Consider the following 16,913-nt stretch of genomic DNA (forward strand, 5'->3'; position numbering starts at 1 on the left):
AAGGAAGGCGATGGCTGGAGGCCTGCAGCAGCCTGGGATTTGCCTGGATCGGGCACCGCTCATAAGAACCAGATGGCCACAGTCTTAGAATAAAGGGGAGGCCATTTAAGACTGAGGTGAGAAAAAACGTTTTCACCCAGAGAGTTGTGAATTTGTGGAATTCCCTGCCACAGAGGGCAGTGGAGGCCAAATCACTGGATGGATTTAAGAGAGAGTTAGATAGAGCTCTAGGGGCTAGTGCAATCAAGGGATATGGGGAGAAGGCAGGCACTTGTTATTGATTGGGGACGATCAGCCATGATCGCAATGAATAGCGGTGCTGGCTCTAAGGGCCGAATGGCCTCCTCCTGCACCTATTTTCTATGTTTCTATGTAACTAGAGCATGGACTGGGCTTTGAAAATGACACCAAAGCATGGCGCCTCCTGTACGCGGCCTCAGTAGACTATTTCTGTACTCTTGCTAATCGAGTCTGAGCTTGGTTATGGGAATACTGTACTGGATTGTGTGTAAGAAAGTAATTTCACTGTCCGTTTGCACATACGACAATAGAAGCACGATTGAACCATTAATAAATATGCTGGAAAAGCAAATTCCAGGAAGGGTTACTTTTTTCCACCCCTCACTTTGTTCCCTGACCATAGAGTTCAATAAAATTGGATTTTTAAACCAAACTCAATGCTCTTCTGCTGTAATACGTAAATTAAGTATTTCCATCTCCAAATGTTTATTTGGCTTTCCAATTACTCTGAAATCTAATTTATTGGTAGTTACTCGGCTCTTGCACGATGGCCAACATACCATCATTAAACACATCATTTAGTGAACTATACAAACACTTCGCTCCAGTCTCCACTGTTTTCCATAGTTTCCAAAACTGGTTTAATGTTGTTCCCTGATGAAATATTCAATATTTCTCTCAACACAAGAACAATATGTCACATTTAATCCGACGTTACTAAATGGTATTTAAATTTTATACATCCATATAGGAATAGAATTAGGCCATTCAGCCCATCAAGTCTACTCCACCATTCAATCATGGCTGATCTATCTTTCCCTCTCAACCCATTCTCCTGCCTTCTCCCCACAACCACTGGCACGCGTACATATCAATTTGCACATTTAAAAAGTGCAACTAATACATATTAAGCAATGGCCAAAAATAGATAAACAATTAGATTATCTGCAGTGATACTAGTTGAGTCATATGTATTGCTTCGTTGCAAAGTGTAGTGACATTTTTTGATGTACAAATGAAAGGATAGATTGGATCTCAGTTTCACAGGAAGATTATTCAACATCGCAGCACCCCCACTAATGAAATGAATATAGGCCCTGCTCACATGATCAGGGCTTCATACGAACCTTAAAAATGCTGACGTTGCCAAATCTGGCCATATTTCGAGACTAATGCAAACTCATTGACAAATATTGAACAGAATAATGCTTGGGAATTATTTAATGAGAAAGCTAATGTAAAATGAAATTTAGGAGATTTAGGCAAGTTCCTCACTCTCCAATGCGTTCTGAAGAGACCTTCTCTCACTGCTCGCCTTCTGTGATTCCTGCTGCTTCCCAGCTCTTTGACAATACCCTGACCTGAACTCACTCCACTATTATCCTTACTTCCTTATCTCTGGCTTTTGTCCATCCATCAACCAACAAAACCCTCCCCTCGCCTGTATCTACCAATCACTTGCCAGACTTTGTGTGGTTAGAGTGACCTCCAACCTCATCTACTGCATCCGCTGCTCTAGATGTCAGCTGATTTACATCGGGGAGACCAAGCGTAGGTTGGGCGATCGTTTCGCCGAACACCTCCGCTCAGTCCGCAATAACCTACCTGACCTCCTGGTGGCTCAGCACTTCAACTCCCCCTCCCATTCCCAATCCGACCTCTCTGTCCTGGGTCTCCTCCATTGCCAGAGTGAGCAACAGCGGAAATTGGAGGAACAGCACCTCATATTCCGTCTGGGGACCTTGCGTCCTTATGGCATTAACATTGAATTCTCTCAATTTGGCTAGCCCTTGCTGTCTCCTCCCCTTCCTTAACCCTCTAGCTGTCTCCTCCCACCCTCCCATCCGCCCGCCCTCGGGCTCCTCCTCCTCCTCCCCTTTTCCTTCTTTCTTTCCCCCCCCCACCCCCCATCAGTCTGAAGAAGGGTTTCGGCCCGAAACGTCGCCTATTTCCTTCGCTCCATAGATGCTGCTGCACCCGCTGAGTTTCCCCAGCAATTTTGTGTACTTGCCAGGCTTTGTCCCACCACCACCTCTCTTCCATCTAAACAAGATGTACTCAAAATACTATAGAAACCTTGAACTCACTGGCCTATAAATCACTAGATTTATCAGGACAAATTAAAACATTAAAATCCAAATTAGTGCCAATGGACACCGTGAAAAATGTGAAACATAGTTCAAGGCTACACATAGGTTTTACTGCACATAGTGTTACGCAGCCGGCCTCAGAGATCTCACACTGATTGAATGATACAGCATGGAAACAGGTCCTTCGGTCTACCACGTCCATGCCGACCACCTGTTCACAGTAGTTCCATGTTATCTCACTTTCACTTCTAGGGACAATTTACAGAGGCCCTGATAACCTACAATAACCATATAACACATACTGTCACACCTGCCACGCCTCCACACACTTGAGACTCATTCCACACTCCTTCTGAGCTATTAGGAGTTACACCTGCATTTAATCTGCTCCCCTAATCACTTGGTATAAATACCTGAGATCATCACCAATTAACCATATATAACTATATAACAATTACAGCACGGAAACAGGCCATCTCGGCACTTACTCTCACCAAGTCCCATCTACCTGCACTCAGGACCATAACCCTCCATTCCTTTCCCATCCATATACCTATCCAATTTATTTTTAAATTATAAAATCGAACCTGCCTCCACCACTTCCACTGGAAGCTTATTCCACACAGCTACCACTCTCTGAGTAAAGAAGTTCCCCCTCATGTTACCCCTAAACTTCTGTCCCTTAATTCTCAATGTCCTCTTGTTTGAATCTTCCCTACTCTCAATGGAAAAAGCTTATCCACGTCAACTCTGTCTATCCCTCTCATCATTTTAAAGACCTCTATCAAGTCCCCCCTTACCCTTCTGCGCTCCAAATAAAGACCTATCTTGTTCAACCTTTCTCTGTAACTTAGGTGCTGAAACTCAGGCAACATTCTAGTAAATCTCCTCTGTACTCTCTCTATTTTGTTGACATCTTTCCTATAATTTGGCAACCAAAATTGCACACCATATTCCAGGATTGGCCTCACCAATGCCTTGTACAATTTTAACATTACATCCCAACTTCTATACTCAATGCTCTGATTTATAAATGCCAGCATACCAAAAGCTTTCTTTACCACCCTATCTACATGAGATTCCACCTTCAGGGAACTATGCAGTTATTCCTAGATCCCTCTGTTCAACTGCATTACAAGCCCGCACTTTGGGATGTGGGAGGAAACCCGCTCGGTCACAGGAAGAATGTGCAAACTCCACAAAAACAGTACTCGAGGTCGGGACCAAACCTGGTTCTCTGACACTGAGGCAGCAGCTCTACCAGCTTCACCACCCCACATAGCTAGAGCTTATATCGAGATGTGATGTCTAGTGTTAATTAAGGAATGAAACGAGCTTGTATATAACTGATTACAGGCAGCACAGTGGCGCAACAGTATAGCTGCTGCCTTACAACGCCAGAGACCCAGGTTCGATCCTGACTACGGATGCTGTTTGCAGGGAGTTTGTTCGTTCTCCCTGTGACCGTGTGAATTTTATCCGGGTGCTCCGGTTTCCTCCAACACTCCATAGAAGCACAGGTTTGTAGGTAAATTGTAGGTAAATTGGCTTTGGTAAGTTGTAAAATTGTCCCAATTGTGTGTAGGTTACAGGGTGATCGCTGGTCAGCGTAGACTTGGTGGGCCCTAAGGCCGTGGAGTATCTCTAAAGTCTAATATCTACAAAATGCAGTTTAATTACACTGAACACACAAATAATATAACCATCAGGTTATATGAGAAAAGATAATGTTTTCTACAGATTTAAGCATTTAAAAAGCACCCCAATTATTAAGGATTAAGACTCCTAGAAATATCAAACCTGAATATTGGGTCTGAATATTCATGTCTGAAAGCACTGACCAGTAATTCCCGCACATTAACACTACCCTACACACACACACACTAGAGACATTTTTTTTTGCATTTAGACCAAGCCAATTAACCTATAAACCTGCATGTCTTTGGAGTGTGGGAGGAAACCGGAACAACCAGGTCACGGGGAGAACGTACAAACTCTGTAGACAAGCACCCGTTATCAGGATTGAACCCGGGTCTCTGGCGCTGTAAGGCAGTAGCTCTATCGCTGTGCCATCGCGCCGCCCTATTTATGTAGTATGCTATTAATACATGTTGTGTAAATGCCAGCAGATCAAAATTTGCAAACATCACAAACATAGAATCTGATTACAATTGTTTGCCCAAGTCAGATGAGATCCCAGTACACTGAATATACCAAATGCTGGAGCAATTCAGCGGGTGAGGTAGATGCCTGAAGTTAGGTTTGAAGTTAGGATGCTGGAGTTATGTTTCTATGATGCAGCCTAACCCACTGAGTTACTCCAGCACTGTGTGCCTTTTTTCTGTTTATACAGTGCCCTCCATAATGTTTGGGACAAAGACCCGTCATTTATTTATTTGCCTCTATACTCCATAATTTGAGATTTGTAATAGAAAAAAATAAATCACGTGTACATTGTCAGATTTTATTAAAGGCCATTTTTAGACATTTTGGTTTCACCATGAAGAAATTACAGCTGTGTTTATATATAGTCCCCCCTCCCCATTTCAGGACACCATAATGTTTGGGACACATGGCTTCACAGGTGTTTGTAATTGCTCAGGTGTGTTTAAATGCCTCCTTAATGCAGGTATAAGAGAGCTCCCAGCACCTAGTCTTTTCTCCAGTCTTTCCATCACCTTTGGAAACTTTTATTGCTGTTTATCAACATGAGGACCAAAGTTGTCCCAAAACAACATAAGCTAAAGATGGCTGCAATACAGGCCTGACCTGAGCATCACCCGAGAAGACACTCAGCAACTGGTGATGTCCATGAATCACAGACTTCAAGCAGTCATTGCATGTAAAGGATATGCAACAAAATACTAAACATGACTACTTTCATTTACATGACATTGCTGTGTCCCAAACATTATGGTGCCCTGAAATTGGGGGACTATGTATAAACACTGCTGTAATTTCTACATGGTGAAACCAAAATGTATAAAAATGGCCTTTATTAAAATTTGACAATCTTCAAATTAAGTCAAGTCAAGAGTTTATTGTCATGTGTCCCAGATAGGCCAATGAAATTACTGCTTGCTGCAGCACAAGAGTATTGTAAGCATAAATACAAAACAGTTCAGTGTGTCTATATAGCATAGACCATATATATACACATAAATAAACAGATAAAGTGCAATAGGCTGGTATAGTTCAGAGTTTGTTTGATGGCGAGTTAAATAGCCTGATGGCTGTGGGGAAGTAGCTGTTCCTGAACCTGGATGTACCAGCTTTCAGGCTCCTGTACCTTCTACCTGATGGCAGCAGAGAGAGGAGAGTGTGGCCAGGATGGTGTGGGTCCTTGATGATGTTGGCAGCCTTTTTAAGGCAGCGACTGCAATAGATCCCTTCGATGGCGGGGAGGTCAGAGCCGATGATGGACTGGGCAGTGGTCACAACTTTCTGCATTCTTTTCTGCTCCTGGACGCTCAAGTTGCTGAACCAAGCCATGATGCAACTGGTCAGCATGCTCTCTACTGTGTACCTGTAGAAGTTTGAGAGAGTCCTCTTTGACATATGGACTTTCTGTAATCTTCTCAGGAAGTAGAGGCGCTGATGTGCTTGCTTTATAATTGCACCAGTGTGCTGGAACCAGGAAAGATCTTCGGAACGTCGCCTATTTCCTTCGCTCCATAGATGCTGCTGCACCCGCTGAGTTTCTCCAGCAATTTTGTGTACCTTCGATCTTCCAGCATCTGCAGTTCCTTCTTGAACCCCAAGATCTTCGGAAATATGCACGCCCAGGAATTTGAAGTTCTTGATCCTTTCCACCATCGACCCGTTGATATAAACGGGACTGTGGGTCCCCATCCTACCTCTTCCAAACTCCACAATCAGTTCCTTGGTTTTGCTGGTGTTGAGAGCCAGGTTATTGTGCTGGCACCATATGGTCAATCGGTTGATCTCACTTCTATACTCATCACCATCAGTGATTCGTCGGCAATCTTGATGATGGAGTTCGCACTATGTCCGGCTACACAGTCATGAGTATAGAGTGAGTACAGCAGGGGGCTGAGCACGTAGCCTTTAGGTGCTCCCTTGATGATTGTTATCGAGAATGACAAATTTCCACCAATACGAACAGACTGCGGTCTGCGGATGAGGAAGTCGAGGATCCAATTGCAGAGGGATGCGCAGATAGCCAGATCTGAGAGCTTGGTAACCAGCTTGGAGGGGATGATGGGGTTAAACGCCGAGCTGAAGTCAATGAATAACAGCCTGACATACGAGTTTAACCACTTTAACCACATATGATTTTTTTTCTATTGCAAATCTCAAATTGTGGCGTACAGTGGAAAATAAATAAATAAAGGGTCTTTGTCCCAAACATTATGGAGAGCACTGTACCAGCATCTGCAGTTCCTTTCCACATATTAAGTACAGTGCATTCAGAAAGTATTCAGACCCCTTCACTTTGTCCCAATTTTGTTACGTTACAGCCTTATTTTAAAATGGACTATATTCATTTTTTTATCACCAATCTACACACAATACCCCGGAATGTAGAAGCGAAAACAGGTGTTTAGAAATTTTTGTAAAGTAATTTAAAAGAAATAACTGAAATATCACATTTCCATAAGTATTCAGACCCTTTGCTATGACACTCAAAATTGAGCCTAAGTGTATACTGTTTCTATTGATTATCCTTGAGCTGTTTCTGCAACTTGATTGCAGTCCACCAGTGGTAAATTAAATTGATTGGACATGATTTGGAAAGGCACACACATGTCTATATAAGGTCCCACAGTTGACAGTGCATGTCAGAGCAAAAACCAAGCCATGAAGATGAAGGAATTGTCCGTATTCCTCCAAGACAGGATTGTGTCGAGACACAGATCTGGGGAAGGGTATAAAATAATTTCTGCAGCATTGCAGGTCCTGAAGAGCACAGTGGCATTCTTAAATGGAAGAACTTAGGGAACCACCAGGTCCCTTCATAAAGCTGGCTGCCCGGCCAAACTGAGCAATCGGGGGAGAAGGACCTTGGTCAGGTAGTTGACCAAGAACCCGATGGTCACTCTGACAGAGCTCCAGAGTTCCTCTGTGGAGATGGGAGAACATTCCAGAAGGACAACTATATCTGCAGCACTCCACCAATCAGGCCTTTATGGTAGAGGGGCCAGACAGAAGCCACTCCTCAGTAAAAGGCACATGACGGCCCGCTTGGGGTTTGCCAAAAGGCATGAGGAAATAGATTCTCTGGCCTGATGAAACCAAGATTGAATTCTTTGGCCTGAATGCCAAGCATCACGTCTGGAGGAAACCAGGCACCGCTCATCACCTGGCCAATACCATATCTACGATGAAGCATGGTGGTGGCAGCATCATGCTGTGGGGATGTCTTTCAGCAGCAGGAACTTGGAGACTAGTCAGGATCGAGGGAAAGATGAACAGAGCAAAGTAAAAATAAATCCTTGATGAAAACCTGCTCCAGAGCATTCTGGACCTCAGACTGGGGCGGCGGTTCACCTTCCAACAGGAGAACGACCCTAAGCACACAGCCAAGACAACACAGGAGTGGCTTCATGACAAGTATGTGAATGACCTGGAGTGAGTGGCCCATCCAAAGCCCGGACTTGAACCCGATCGAACATCTCTGGAGTGACCTGAAAATAGCTGTGCATCGACGCTCCCCATCCAACCTGACAGATCATGAGAGGATCTGCAGAGAAGAATAGGAGAAATTACCCAAACACAGGTGTGCCAAGCTTATAGCATCATACCCAAAAAGACTTGAGGCTGTAATCGCTGTCAAAGATGCCTCAACAAAGTACTGAGTAAAGGGTCTGAATAATTATATAAATGTGATATTTCAGTTATTTATTTTTAATTACTTTGCACAAAATTTCAAAACACCTGTTTTCACTTTTTTTATTATGGGGTATTGTGTGTAGATTGATGATTTTAAAAAATAATCTATTTTTGAATAAGGCTGTAACGTAACAAAATGTGGAAAAAGTGAAAGGTCTGAACACTGTATAAAACTCCTCTTGCATCATTTTAGCTTAACTACATTTACGTTCACCCTGAAATATGCGCCGATTCATGTTCACGTCAAAACACATCCTGTTGAAACAACTCTACAGATTCAATAGGTGCGATGTGCAAAAAAATTATCATCTCCAGCATGACTGGAATGTTAAAACTGTCAATTTAAAGAGAACAAATTAGTTGAAATAGGCAATATGGAACAGAGACACAAAAAAAAGTCTTATGATTATAAAAAAATTCTGTATGAGCTGAAATGAACAATAACATTGTATATTCAAAAGAATAAAACCAAAAAAAAGGGGGGAAAAACACAAATTACATGTTGTGAATCACATCCCATGTAGACTTACAAGGGTGGGCAGTTTTTAAAACAAAAATGTAAATGGACAGCACGATATCCAGACTTACTCAAATAATTATTTCGGGTTTTCTGTACCTCGATGTACGATCGGCTTTTGCCTAATGTGACAATTAAGACAAAACAACAAGCAGGGGTTAAGGCAGACCACAAGGTTTTGTATTTAAATATGCCACCTCAACAAAGTAAGTTCCACATTTGAGGTCGTCTATCTCCCTTTCTACGAAGAGGGCACTAAAATCCATTTGTTTACTGCATTCAACAGCAAACTCCAACCACTGGAGCTGAAAGTAAACCTGGATTAACATTAACGCAACGATCTTGTATACAAGTAAAGTTTAAACCGACGATTTGCTTTCATGCGATCCTGCATCGTGCAACATTCTGAAATGAAACAAAGAAACATAGAAAATAGGTGCTGGAGGAGGTCATTCGGCCCTTCGTGCCAGCACCGCCATTAATTGTGATCATGGCTGATCGTCCCTAATCAATAACCTGTGCCTGCCTTCTCCCCATATCCCTTGATTCCACTAGCCCCGAGAGCTCTATCTATAATTCTGACTACTTTTGTTTTTCTCTTCTGCCGCCAATTACCAAGAGGCAAGTCAAAGCAAATGAAGAAAGATTCAGAGGGCGGTTCAGGAGGCAGGTTCTCTGGATGCTTTCAAGAGAGAGCTAGATAGGGCTCTTAAAGGGGATATGGGGAGAAGGCAGGAATGGGGTACTGATTGGGGATGATCAACCACGATCACATTGAATGGCGGTGCTGGCTCGAAGGGCCAAATGGCCTACTCCTGCACCTATTGTCTATTGTCTATTTCCATTTACGGCTTCAATATGTTTCTCAACTGGAACAAAAATCAGCCCTACACTCCCTAAAAATGCCCACCAATTATAAAAAGAATCTTTTCAAAACAATGAAACTAAATGCAAAAATATATCAATATATAAACATTAGTAATCAATGACATGACTGCAGTTGACAGATTCATCAAACAATGCTCAAAGTAGCACAAAATTAAAAGTTGGCATTTTATATAAATTGTGTGCAAAATTAAAAATATTTAAACAATTTTCTAATATAACTTATATAACATATAACAAATAACAATTACAGCACGGAAACAGGCCATCTCGGCCCTACTAGTCCCTGCTGAACACTTACTCTCACCTGCACTCAGACCATAACCCTCCATTCCTTTCCCGCCCATATACCTATCCAATTTATTTTTAAATGATAAAATCGAACCTGCCTCCACCACTTCCACTGGAAGCTCATTCCACACAGCTACCACTCTCTGAGTAAAGAAGTTTCCCCTCATGTTACCCCTAAACTTCTGTCCCTTAATTCTCAAATCATGTCCTCTTGTTTGAATCTTCCCTACTCTCAATGGAAAAAGCTTATCCACGTCAACTCTGTCTATCCCTCTCATAATTTTAATAACTTACAAATTGATTATTTTTGAAGTTAGGTTATTCACAATCTGTCATGCATTCTGACCCAACCAAATTAGATGTCCATTATCTATTTAAAGGAATTCTGCTAATTTAGGTCTAAGTGAGTTTCAAATAGTGGTACATTATTTCTCAATTAAAGAATAAGAGATCAAAGTGAGAAAGAGAGAATACCTTATTCCAAGTCAAAGTGTGCACTGTGCAAAAAGGATCTAATAATGAGAACAAGCCTTAGTCACTGACTCTACCCATCCGCCCATCAAACCCCTTCACCTGCCTGCCTTTGTTCCACCCCCATCTCTCTCTTCTAGCTTTCCCTCCACTCCACCCCCCCCCCCACTACAATTAGTTTGAGGTAAGGTCCCGACCCGAAACATTGCCTGTTCATTCCCTCTACAGATTCTGCCTGACCTGTCGAGTTTCTCCAGCACTTTGCGTTTTACACGAACTGTTGAAGAGCAAAGGGAATCAAAGCAAATTTAACCATTGTAAAACATATGATTTAAAAAAAAAGCTTACTTTAATTTAGAATACAGCCTCTTTGGCCCATCACGTCCTTGCTGACCAACGATCACCCGTATACCAGTTCAATCCTATATACTAGGGACAATTTACAGAAGCCAATTAGCCTAGAAACCTACACATCTTTGGAATGTGGGAGGAAACCAGAAGACCCAGAGAAAGTCCACGTGGTCACAGGGAGAGGCTACAAAGCCCGTACAGATACCACCCGTAGTCAGGATCAAACCCGGGTCTCTGGTGCTGCAAGGTTGCAACTTTAGTACTGTGCCACCGTGCTGTTTCAGTAGATGTCACGGACATCCTCCCCCCCCGCCCTTCAACTTTCCTATTCCACGTAAAGGCAGTCCGCTATTGCTTTATGTCCAGCTTATTCCACTAAACAAGATAGCATTATAATGTAATAAAATACAATTGTAATTATAGGTCGATGGGAAACATTTTACCTGCCCATCCTGTAGCATGGCTGGATATATTTTTAAATCATCCCATTTAGCTACTAGAAGCTAGGAGGACACAAAATGCTGCAATTTCTAAACAGGTCAGGCAGCAGCTCTAGAGAACATGGATGGGTGACATTTTGGGTCAGGTCCCTTCTTCATACTGATTTGTGGGGGGGGGGGGGGGGGCTGGCAGGAGGTGTAGAAGAACCGAGAAGATAGGCAGCTATTAAATATGTTATTCACACTTCAGCCTTGCTTCTTCTGCACTCTGACCTTCCATTTTCTGTTAAATACGTGCACAAACTGATATATTTACCATTTTCTCAAATATTTTAAAATAAAAATATGCAGTGGCCTTTGTACCGTGTGAGCTTTGTACAGAGTCACTGGAGACCAGACTCCCGCTGCCACTCTCAGCGAAAGCTTGGGCTTCTTCCTTCAGGCTGCTTTCTTGACCGGCCATGCTGCTCCCCTCGGTCGCTCTTGATACCTGCTGGAGAGTCTCACTCACCAGTTGGCGGGTCTGCTCACTCACCATTGTAGCCTGGAAGGCCACAGGCTTGGGCTTAATTAGAACCTGCACAGAGAAGCAACTGTTATTACTGAATAACCTTCAGACACCTCTAGTCCCTATGTTTAGTCCCAAAGGAGACCTTTGGAAACTTAGTCCCTACATTCAGTAAGCATGGTGATAGCACAATTTTTAACCATTAAATCCAGCAGCAAAAGGTGGGGTTCCTCCAGGTGTTCATAAGTTCACCAGTCATAGGAGCAGAATTAGGCCATTCGACCCATCAAGTCACCACTGCCATTCAATCCTGTTGGTGGAGTCCAGAACCAGGGGCCACAGTTTAAGAATAAGGGGTAAGCCATTTAGAACGGAGACGATGAAACACTTTTTCTCTCAGAGAGTGGTGAGTCTGTGGAATTCTCTGCCTCAGAGGGCGGTGGAGGCCAGTTCTCTGGATACTTTCAAGAGAGAGCTAGATAGGGGTCTTAAAGATAGCAGAGTCAGAGGATATGGAGAGAAGGCAGGAACGGGATACTGATTGTGGATGATCAGCCATGATCACATTGAATGACAGTGCTGGCTTGAAGGGCCGAATGGCCTACACCTGTACCTATTGTCTATTATCTATCTTTCCCCCTCAACCCCATTCTCCTGTCTTTTCCCATTACCCCCGACACCCTTACTAATCAAGAATCTGGCAATTTCCACCTTAAAAATACCCAATGATGGCCTTCACTGCTCTGGTTTCCTTCCAAATCCCAAAGAAGTGCAGGTGTGTTATAGTCCTCTCTAAAATGTCCCCAGTGTGTAGGGAGTGGATCAGAAATTGGCCTCATGTAGAACTAGTGTTAACAGGTGATCGATGGTCCACGTGGATTCAGTGGGCCAAAGGGCCTGTTTCCATGCTGTATCTCTAAACTGGTTTAGAGGGATACGAGTCAAACGCAGGCAGTTGGCGCTGGTGCAGATGGGCCATCTTGGTCGTCCTGACCAAGGTAGTCCGCACGGCCAGTTTCCATGCTGAATGACTCTAAACAAAAAAAACTTCTGTATTTCCTGTCCAAATTTCAAAGCATTTACAAAAAAAAAAATCCATGATTATAAAGCAAGTAATCCAAGTTGTGCTTAAACTCACTGATACCTGGTAGCCTGAGAATGTAGAGCACAGATAGACACAAAATGCTGAAGTAACTCAGCAGGTCAGGCAGCATCTCTAGAGCAAAGAAATAGGCGATGTTTCAGGTTGAGACCCTTCAGATGGTCCGAAGGAGGGGGGTGGGAACGAGAGACTCGAGGCAAGATAAAGCCAGAACAAAACAGGGACGGCAACAGATGACCTCTGGAAGCATGGAGTCCATAATGTCCCATTGCGCTAACAACAGGAGTGTAAGGATGCGAACAGTGTGATGGCTAGGATGAGGGAGAGCGGGAGAGAGCGAGGAATGCCAGGATTACTTGAAATTAGATATCAATGTTCATACCACTGGGTTGTAAACTGCCCAAGCAAAATATGAGGCGCTGTTCCCGGGAATTAACCTTGTAAACCTACGCTGCACTCCCTCAATAGCAATAATGTCCTTCCTCAAATTAGGGGACCAAAACTGCACACAATACTCCAGGTGTGGTCTTACTCGGGCTCTGTGCAACTGCAGAAGGACCTCTTTGTTCCTATACTCAACTCCTCTTGTTATGAAGGCCAACATGCCATTCACTTTCTTCACTGCCTGCTGTACCTGCATGCTTACTTTCATTGACTGATGAACAAGGACCCTTAGATCCCATTGTACTTCCCCTTTTCCCAACTAGTTCCCTTCCCAGAGTCTGAAGGGTCTCGACCCAATACGTCACCCATTCCTTCACTCCCCAGCTGCCTGTCCCGCTGAGTTACTCCAGCATTTTGTGTCTATCTTTAGTTCCCTTCCCCATGCACGAACAAACATTCAAATTCAATTTACTTTAAATGACTAAAAACAATCTGATCCAACGAAGCAGAAGAAATATTCTCCAAAGAAAAAGTGCATGAGAAAAACGTTGATCCAAAATCTAAAACAAATCATTCTTGATTAGTAAAAGTGTCGGGGGATATGATGGTGGTGGTGGGCGGGGGCAGAAGAATGGGGTTGAGTGGGAAAGATAGATCAGCCATGATTGAATGTTGGAGTAGACCCGACGGACCAAATGGTCTAATTCTGCTCCTATAACTTATGAACTTATGAACATTAAATATCTGAGATCACACTCTTCATCAGCCAGTATTTCCTGTGTTTTATTTCTGCCGCCTAGGAAGCCACTCACCTGCGTTTTCCCTTGCTGTCCGTAGAGAATCTTAGTGGGGATGATTTTTGTGGTGGGTTGTAATGTCGAACCCAATCCTTTTGGCTGGGCCACAATCATTTTAGTGATCGGTCTGGTTGCCGTGATAATTGCTGGCTTTGCCCCTGCAGGTACTGCCTGGATGGTCTTCTCACCCTGAATGAAAACAAAGCATCATAAAGGAAGATTTAAAGTACAGATTCTAACCTACCATGAACATCACATGATTTTCTCTCTCGACTGATATGCCCTTGGCTTTTTTGATTCAAACCATCTACTAATGGGCCTCCTCCATCGCCAGTGAGGCCAATTGGTTAGTTGTTTACAAAAGGGCTGCAGATGCTGGAAAAATCGAAGGTAGACAAATCGAAGGAATAGGTGACGTTTCGGGTCGAGACCCTTCTTCAGTCTGAAGCAGGGTCTCAACCCAAACGTCACCTATTCCTTCGCTCCATAGATGCTGCCTCACCCGCTGAGTTTCTCCAGCATTTTGTCTACCTTCCAATTGGTTAGTTAGTTTATTGTCATGTGTACTTGAGGTGGAGTGAAAAGCCTTTGTTGCGTGCTAACCAGTCAGCGGAAAGACTATACATGATGACAATTGGAGGAACAGCAGCTCATATACTGCTTGGGTAGCTCACAACCCAATGGTATGAACACTGAACTCTCCAATTTAAGGTGACTATGTTCAGTTTAGTTTATTGTCCCGTGTACCGAGGTACAGTGAAAAGCTAACCTACAACCCCCCCCCCCCTCCCCCATCCCCTTCTTCCACCTCCATTTCTTCTCCCACTCTTCCCCGTGCCTTACCTGGATTTCTCACTCCCTGCCCCACCTCCATTCCTCCCTTTCCTCTTTCCTCCACCCCCAACTTCCATTTAAATTCCTCCCTCTAGCTCCACACTGCATGTCTCTTCTATTCTTATCTCCTATCTCACATTTTTCATCTTTTCACATCCGGCTTTTGTCCAACCATCTGCTAATCAAAGAGCCTCCTCACCTGTATCCACCTATCACTTGCCAGACTTTGTTTTGCCCCCACCTCGTCTCCAACTTCCTTTGCCACACCCCACCCATCACTCTGAAGAGTCCAGAACCAAAACACCGCCCATCCCACGATGCAGCCCGATCCGCTGTGCTACCCCATCACCGTCATTTTTTGTAAACCAGCATCTGCAGTTACTTATGTCTACTAAATCAAACCATTCTTTTGATATCCATCACAGAAGATAAGTAGCAATGGCTGGGACGATTAAGTCATTCTTCCCTTTATTTTCTTTTAATTAAAGCAAAACACTGCTCTCATTACACGAGAATGGGAAATCAGTGATATTGCATTTGTGCATTGGAGATTCACCAATCTGTGGGCTGGCACTGTGGCACAGCGGTTGGGTTGTGGCCTTACAGTGCCAGAGACCCTAGTTTGATCCTGACTATCGGTGGTGTCTGCACGGAGTTTGCATGTTCTCCCTGTGACCGCAAGGAATTTCTCCGGGTGTTTCGGTTTCCTTTCACATTACAAAGACATGCGGGTTTGCGGGTTAATTGGCTTTTGTAAATTGTCCCAAGTGCGTAGGATAGAACTAGTATATAGGTGATTGTGGTCGACGTGGACTTAGTGAACTGAAAGACCTACATCAATAATGTTTGGGACAAAGACCCATCATTTATTTATTAGCTTCTGTACTCCACAATTTGAGATTTGTAATAGAAAAAAAATCACATGTGGTTAAAGTGCACAGTCAGATTTTATTAAAGGCCATTTTTATACATTTTAGTTTCACCATGTAGAAATTACAGCTGTGTTTATAAATACTTCTCCCCCCCCCCCCCCATATGGGACACATGGCTTCACAGGAGTTTGTAATTGCTCAGGTGTGTTTAAATGTGTCCTTAATGCAGGTATAAGAGAGCTCTCAGCACCTAATCTTTCCTCCAGTCTTTCCATCACCTTTGGAATCTTTCATTGCAATTTATCAACATGAGGACCAAAGTTGTGCCATTGAAAGTCAAAGAAGCCATTATGAGACTGAGAAACAAGAATAAAACTGTTCGAGACATAAGCCAAACCTTAGGCTTACTAAAATCAACTGTTTGGAACATCATTAAGAAGAACGAGAGCACTGGTGAGCTTACTAATCGCAAAGGGACTGGCAGGCCAAGGAAGACCTCCACAGCTGATGACAGAAGAATTCTCTCTATAATAAAGACAAATCCCAAACACCTGTCCGACAGATCAGAAACACTCTTCTGGAGTCAGGTGTGGATTTGTCAATGACCACTGCCCGCAGAAGACTTCATGAACAGAAATACAGAGGCTACACTACAAGATGCAAAGCACTGGTTAGCCGTAACAATACGATGGCCAGGTTACAGTTTAAAAGTGTTTAAAAGAGCAACCACAGTTCTGGAAAAAGGTCTTGTGGACAGTTGAGACAAAGATTAACTTATTTAGTGATGGCAAGAGCAAAGTATGGAGGAGAGAAGGAACTGCTCATGATCTAAAGCATACCACATCATCTGTGAAACACGGTGGTGGGGGTGTTATGCCCTGGGCATGTATGGCTGCTGAAGGTACTGGCTCACTTATCTTTATTGATGATACAACTGCTGATGGTAGTAGTAGCAATGTTACAACATTTTGAGATTAAAAAAATTAAGTCTGCAATTTATCCCATCAGATAAAGCATAAAAAGAAGTTTAATTTGACACCTAATTCACTTTCATATCTTCAGTATTAAAGAAAGTTATGGCCATTTTCATACTCGGAAATTAGCATCTTATTCCCTATTGCTTTTCCATTGACTTAACACAAAAGCTGTGATCGAGGACAGTCAAAAGCCCATAACTTTCTTAAAAATTAAGAGAACTGAAAGAAATTTTCAGTTACTATGGATTGAAGCATTCTGAAACAAATATGAAACAATCTTACTTGGATGACCTGAAATTAA

At 43.1% G+C, this 16,913-nt stretch overlaps 1 protein-coding gene across 6 annotated transcripts in view; it reads right to left on the reverse strand.

Annotated features, from left to right (window-relative positions):
- emsy (EMSY transcriptional repressor, BRCA2 interacting) overlaps positions 1-16,913 on the reverse strand; it is a 106,738-nt gene that overhangs the window by 32,418 nt on the left and 57,407 nt on the right. For 5 of the 6 annotated variants that reach the window (XM_033022140.1, XM_033022141.1, XM_033022138.1 and 2 more), the window contains 3 exons: positions 13,945-14,118; positions 11,502-11,715; positions 8,772-8,822 (listed from right to left, as the gene is read on the reverse strand). In XM_033022140.1, the coding sequence (XP_032878031.1) occupies positions 8,772-8,822; positions 11,502-11,715; positions 13,945-14,118 (439 nt within the window). The remainder of the gene's footprint in view (positions 1-8,771; positions 8,823-11,501; positions 11,716-13,944; positions 14,119-16,913) is intronic. The other variant, XM_033022139.1, reaches the window with a different exon arrangement.

The sequence above is a fragment of the Amblyraja radiata genome, chromosome 6 (genome assembly GCF_010909765.2).
Source record: "Amblyraja radiata isolate CabotCenter1 chromosome 6, sAmbRad1.1.pri, whole genome shotgun sequence".
In the NCBI taxonomy this organism is placed as follows: Eukaryota; Metazoa; Chordata; class Chondrichthyes; order Rajiformes; family Rajidae; genus Amblyraja; species Amblyraja radiata.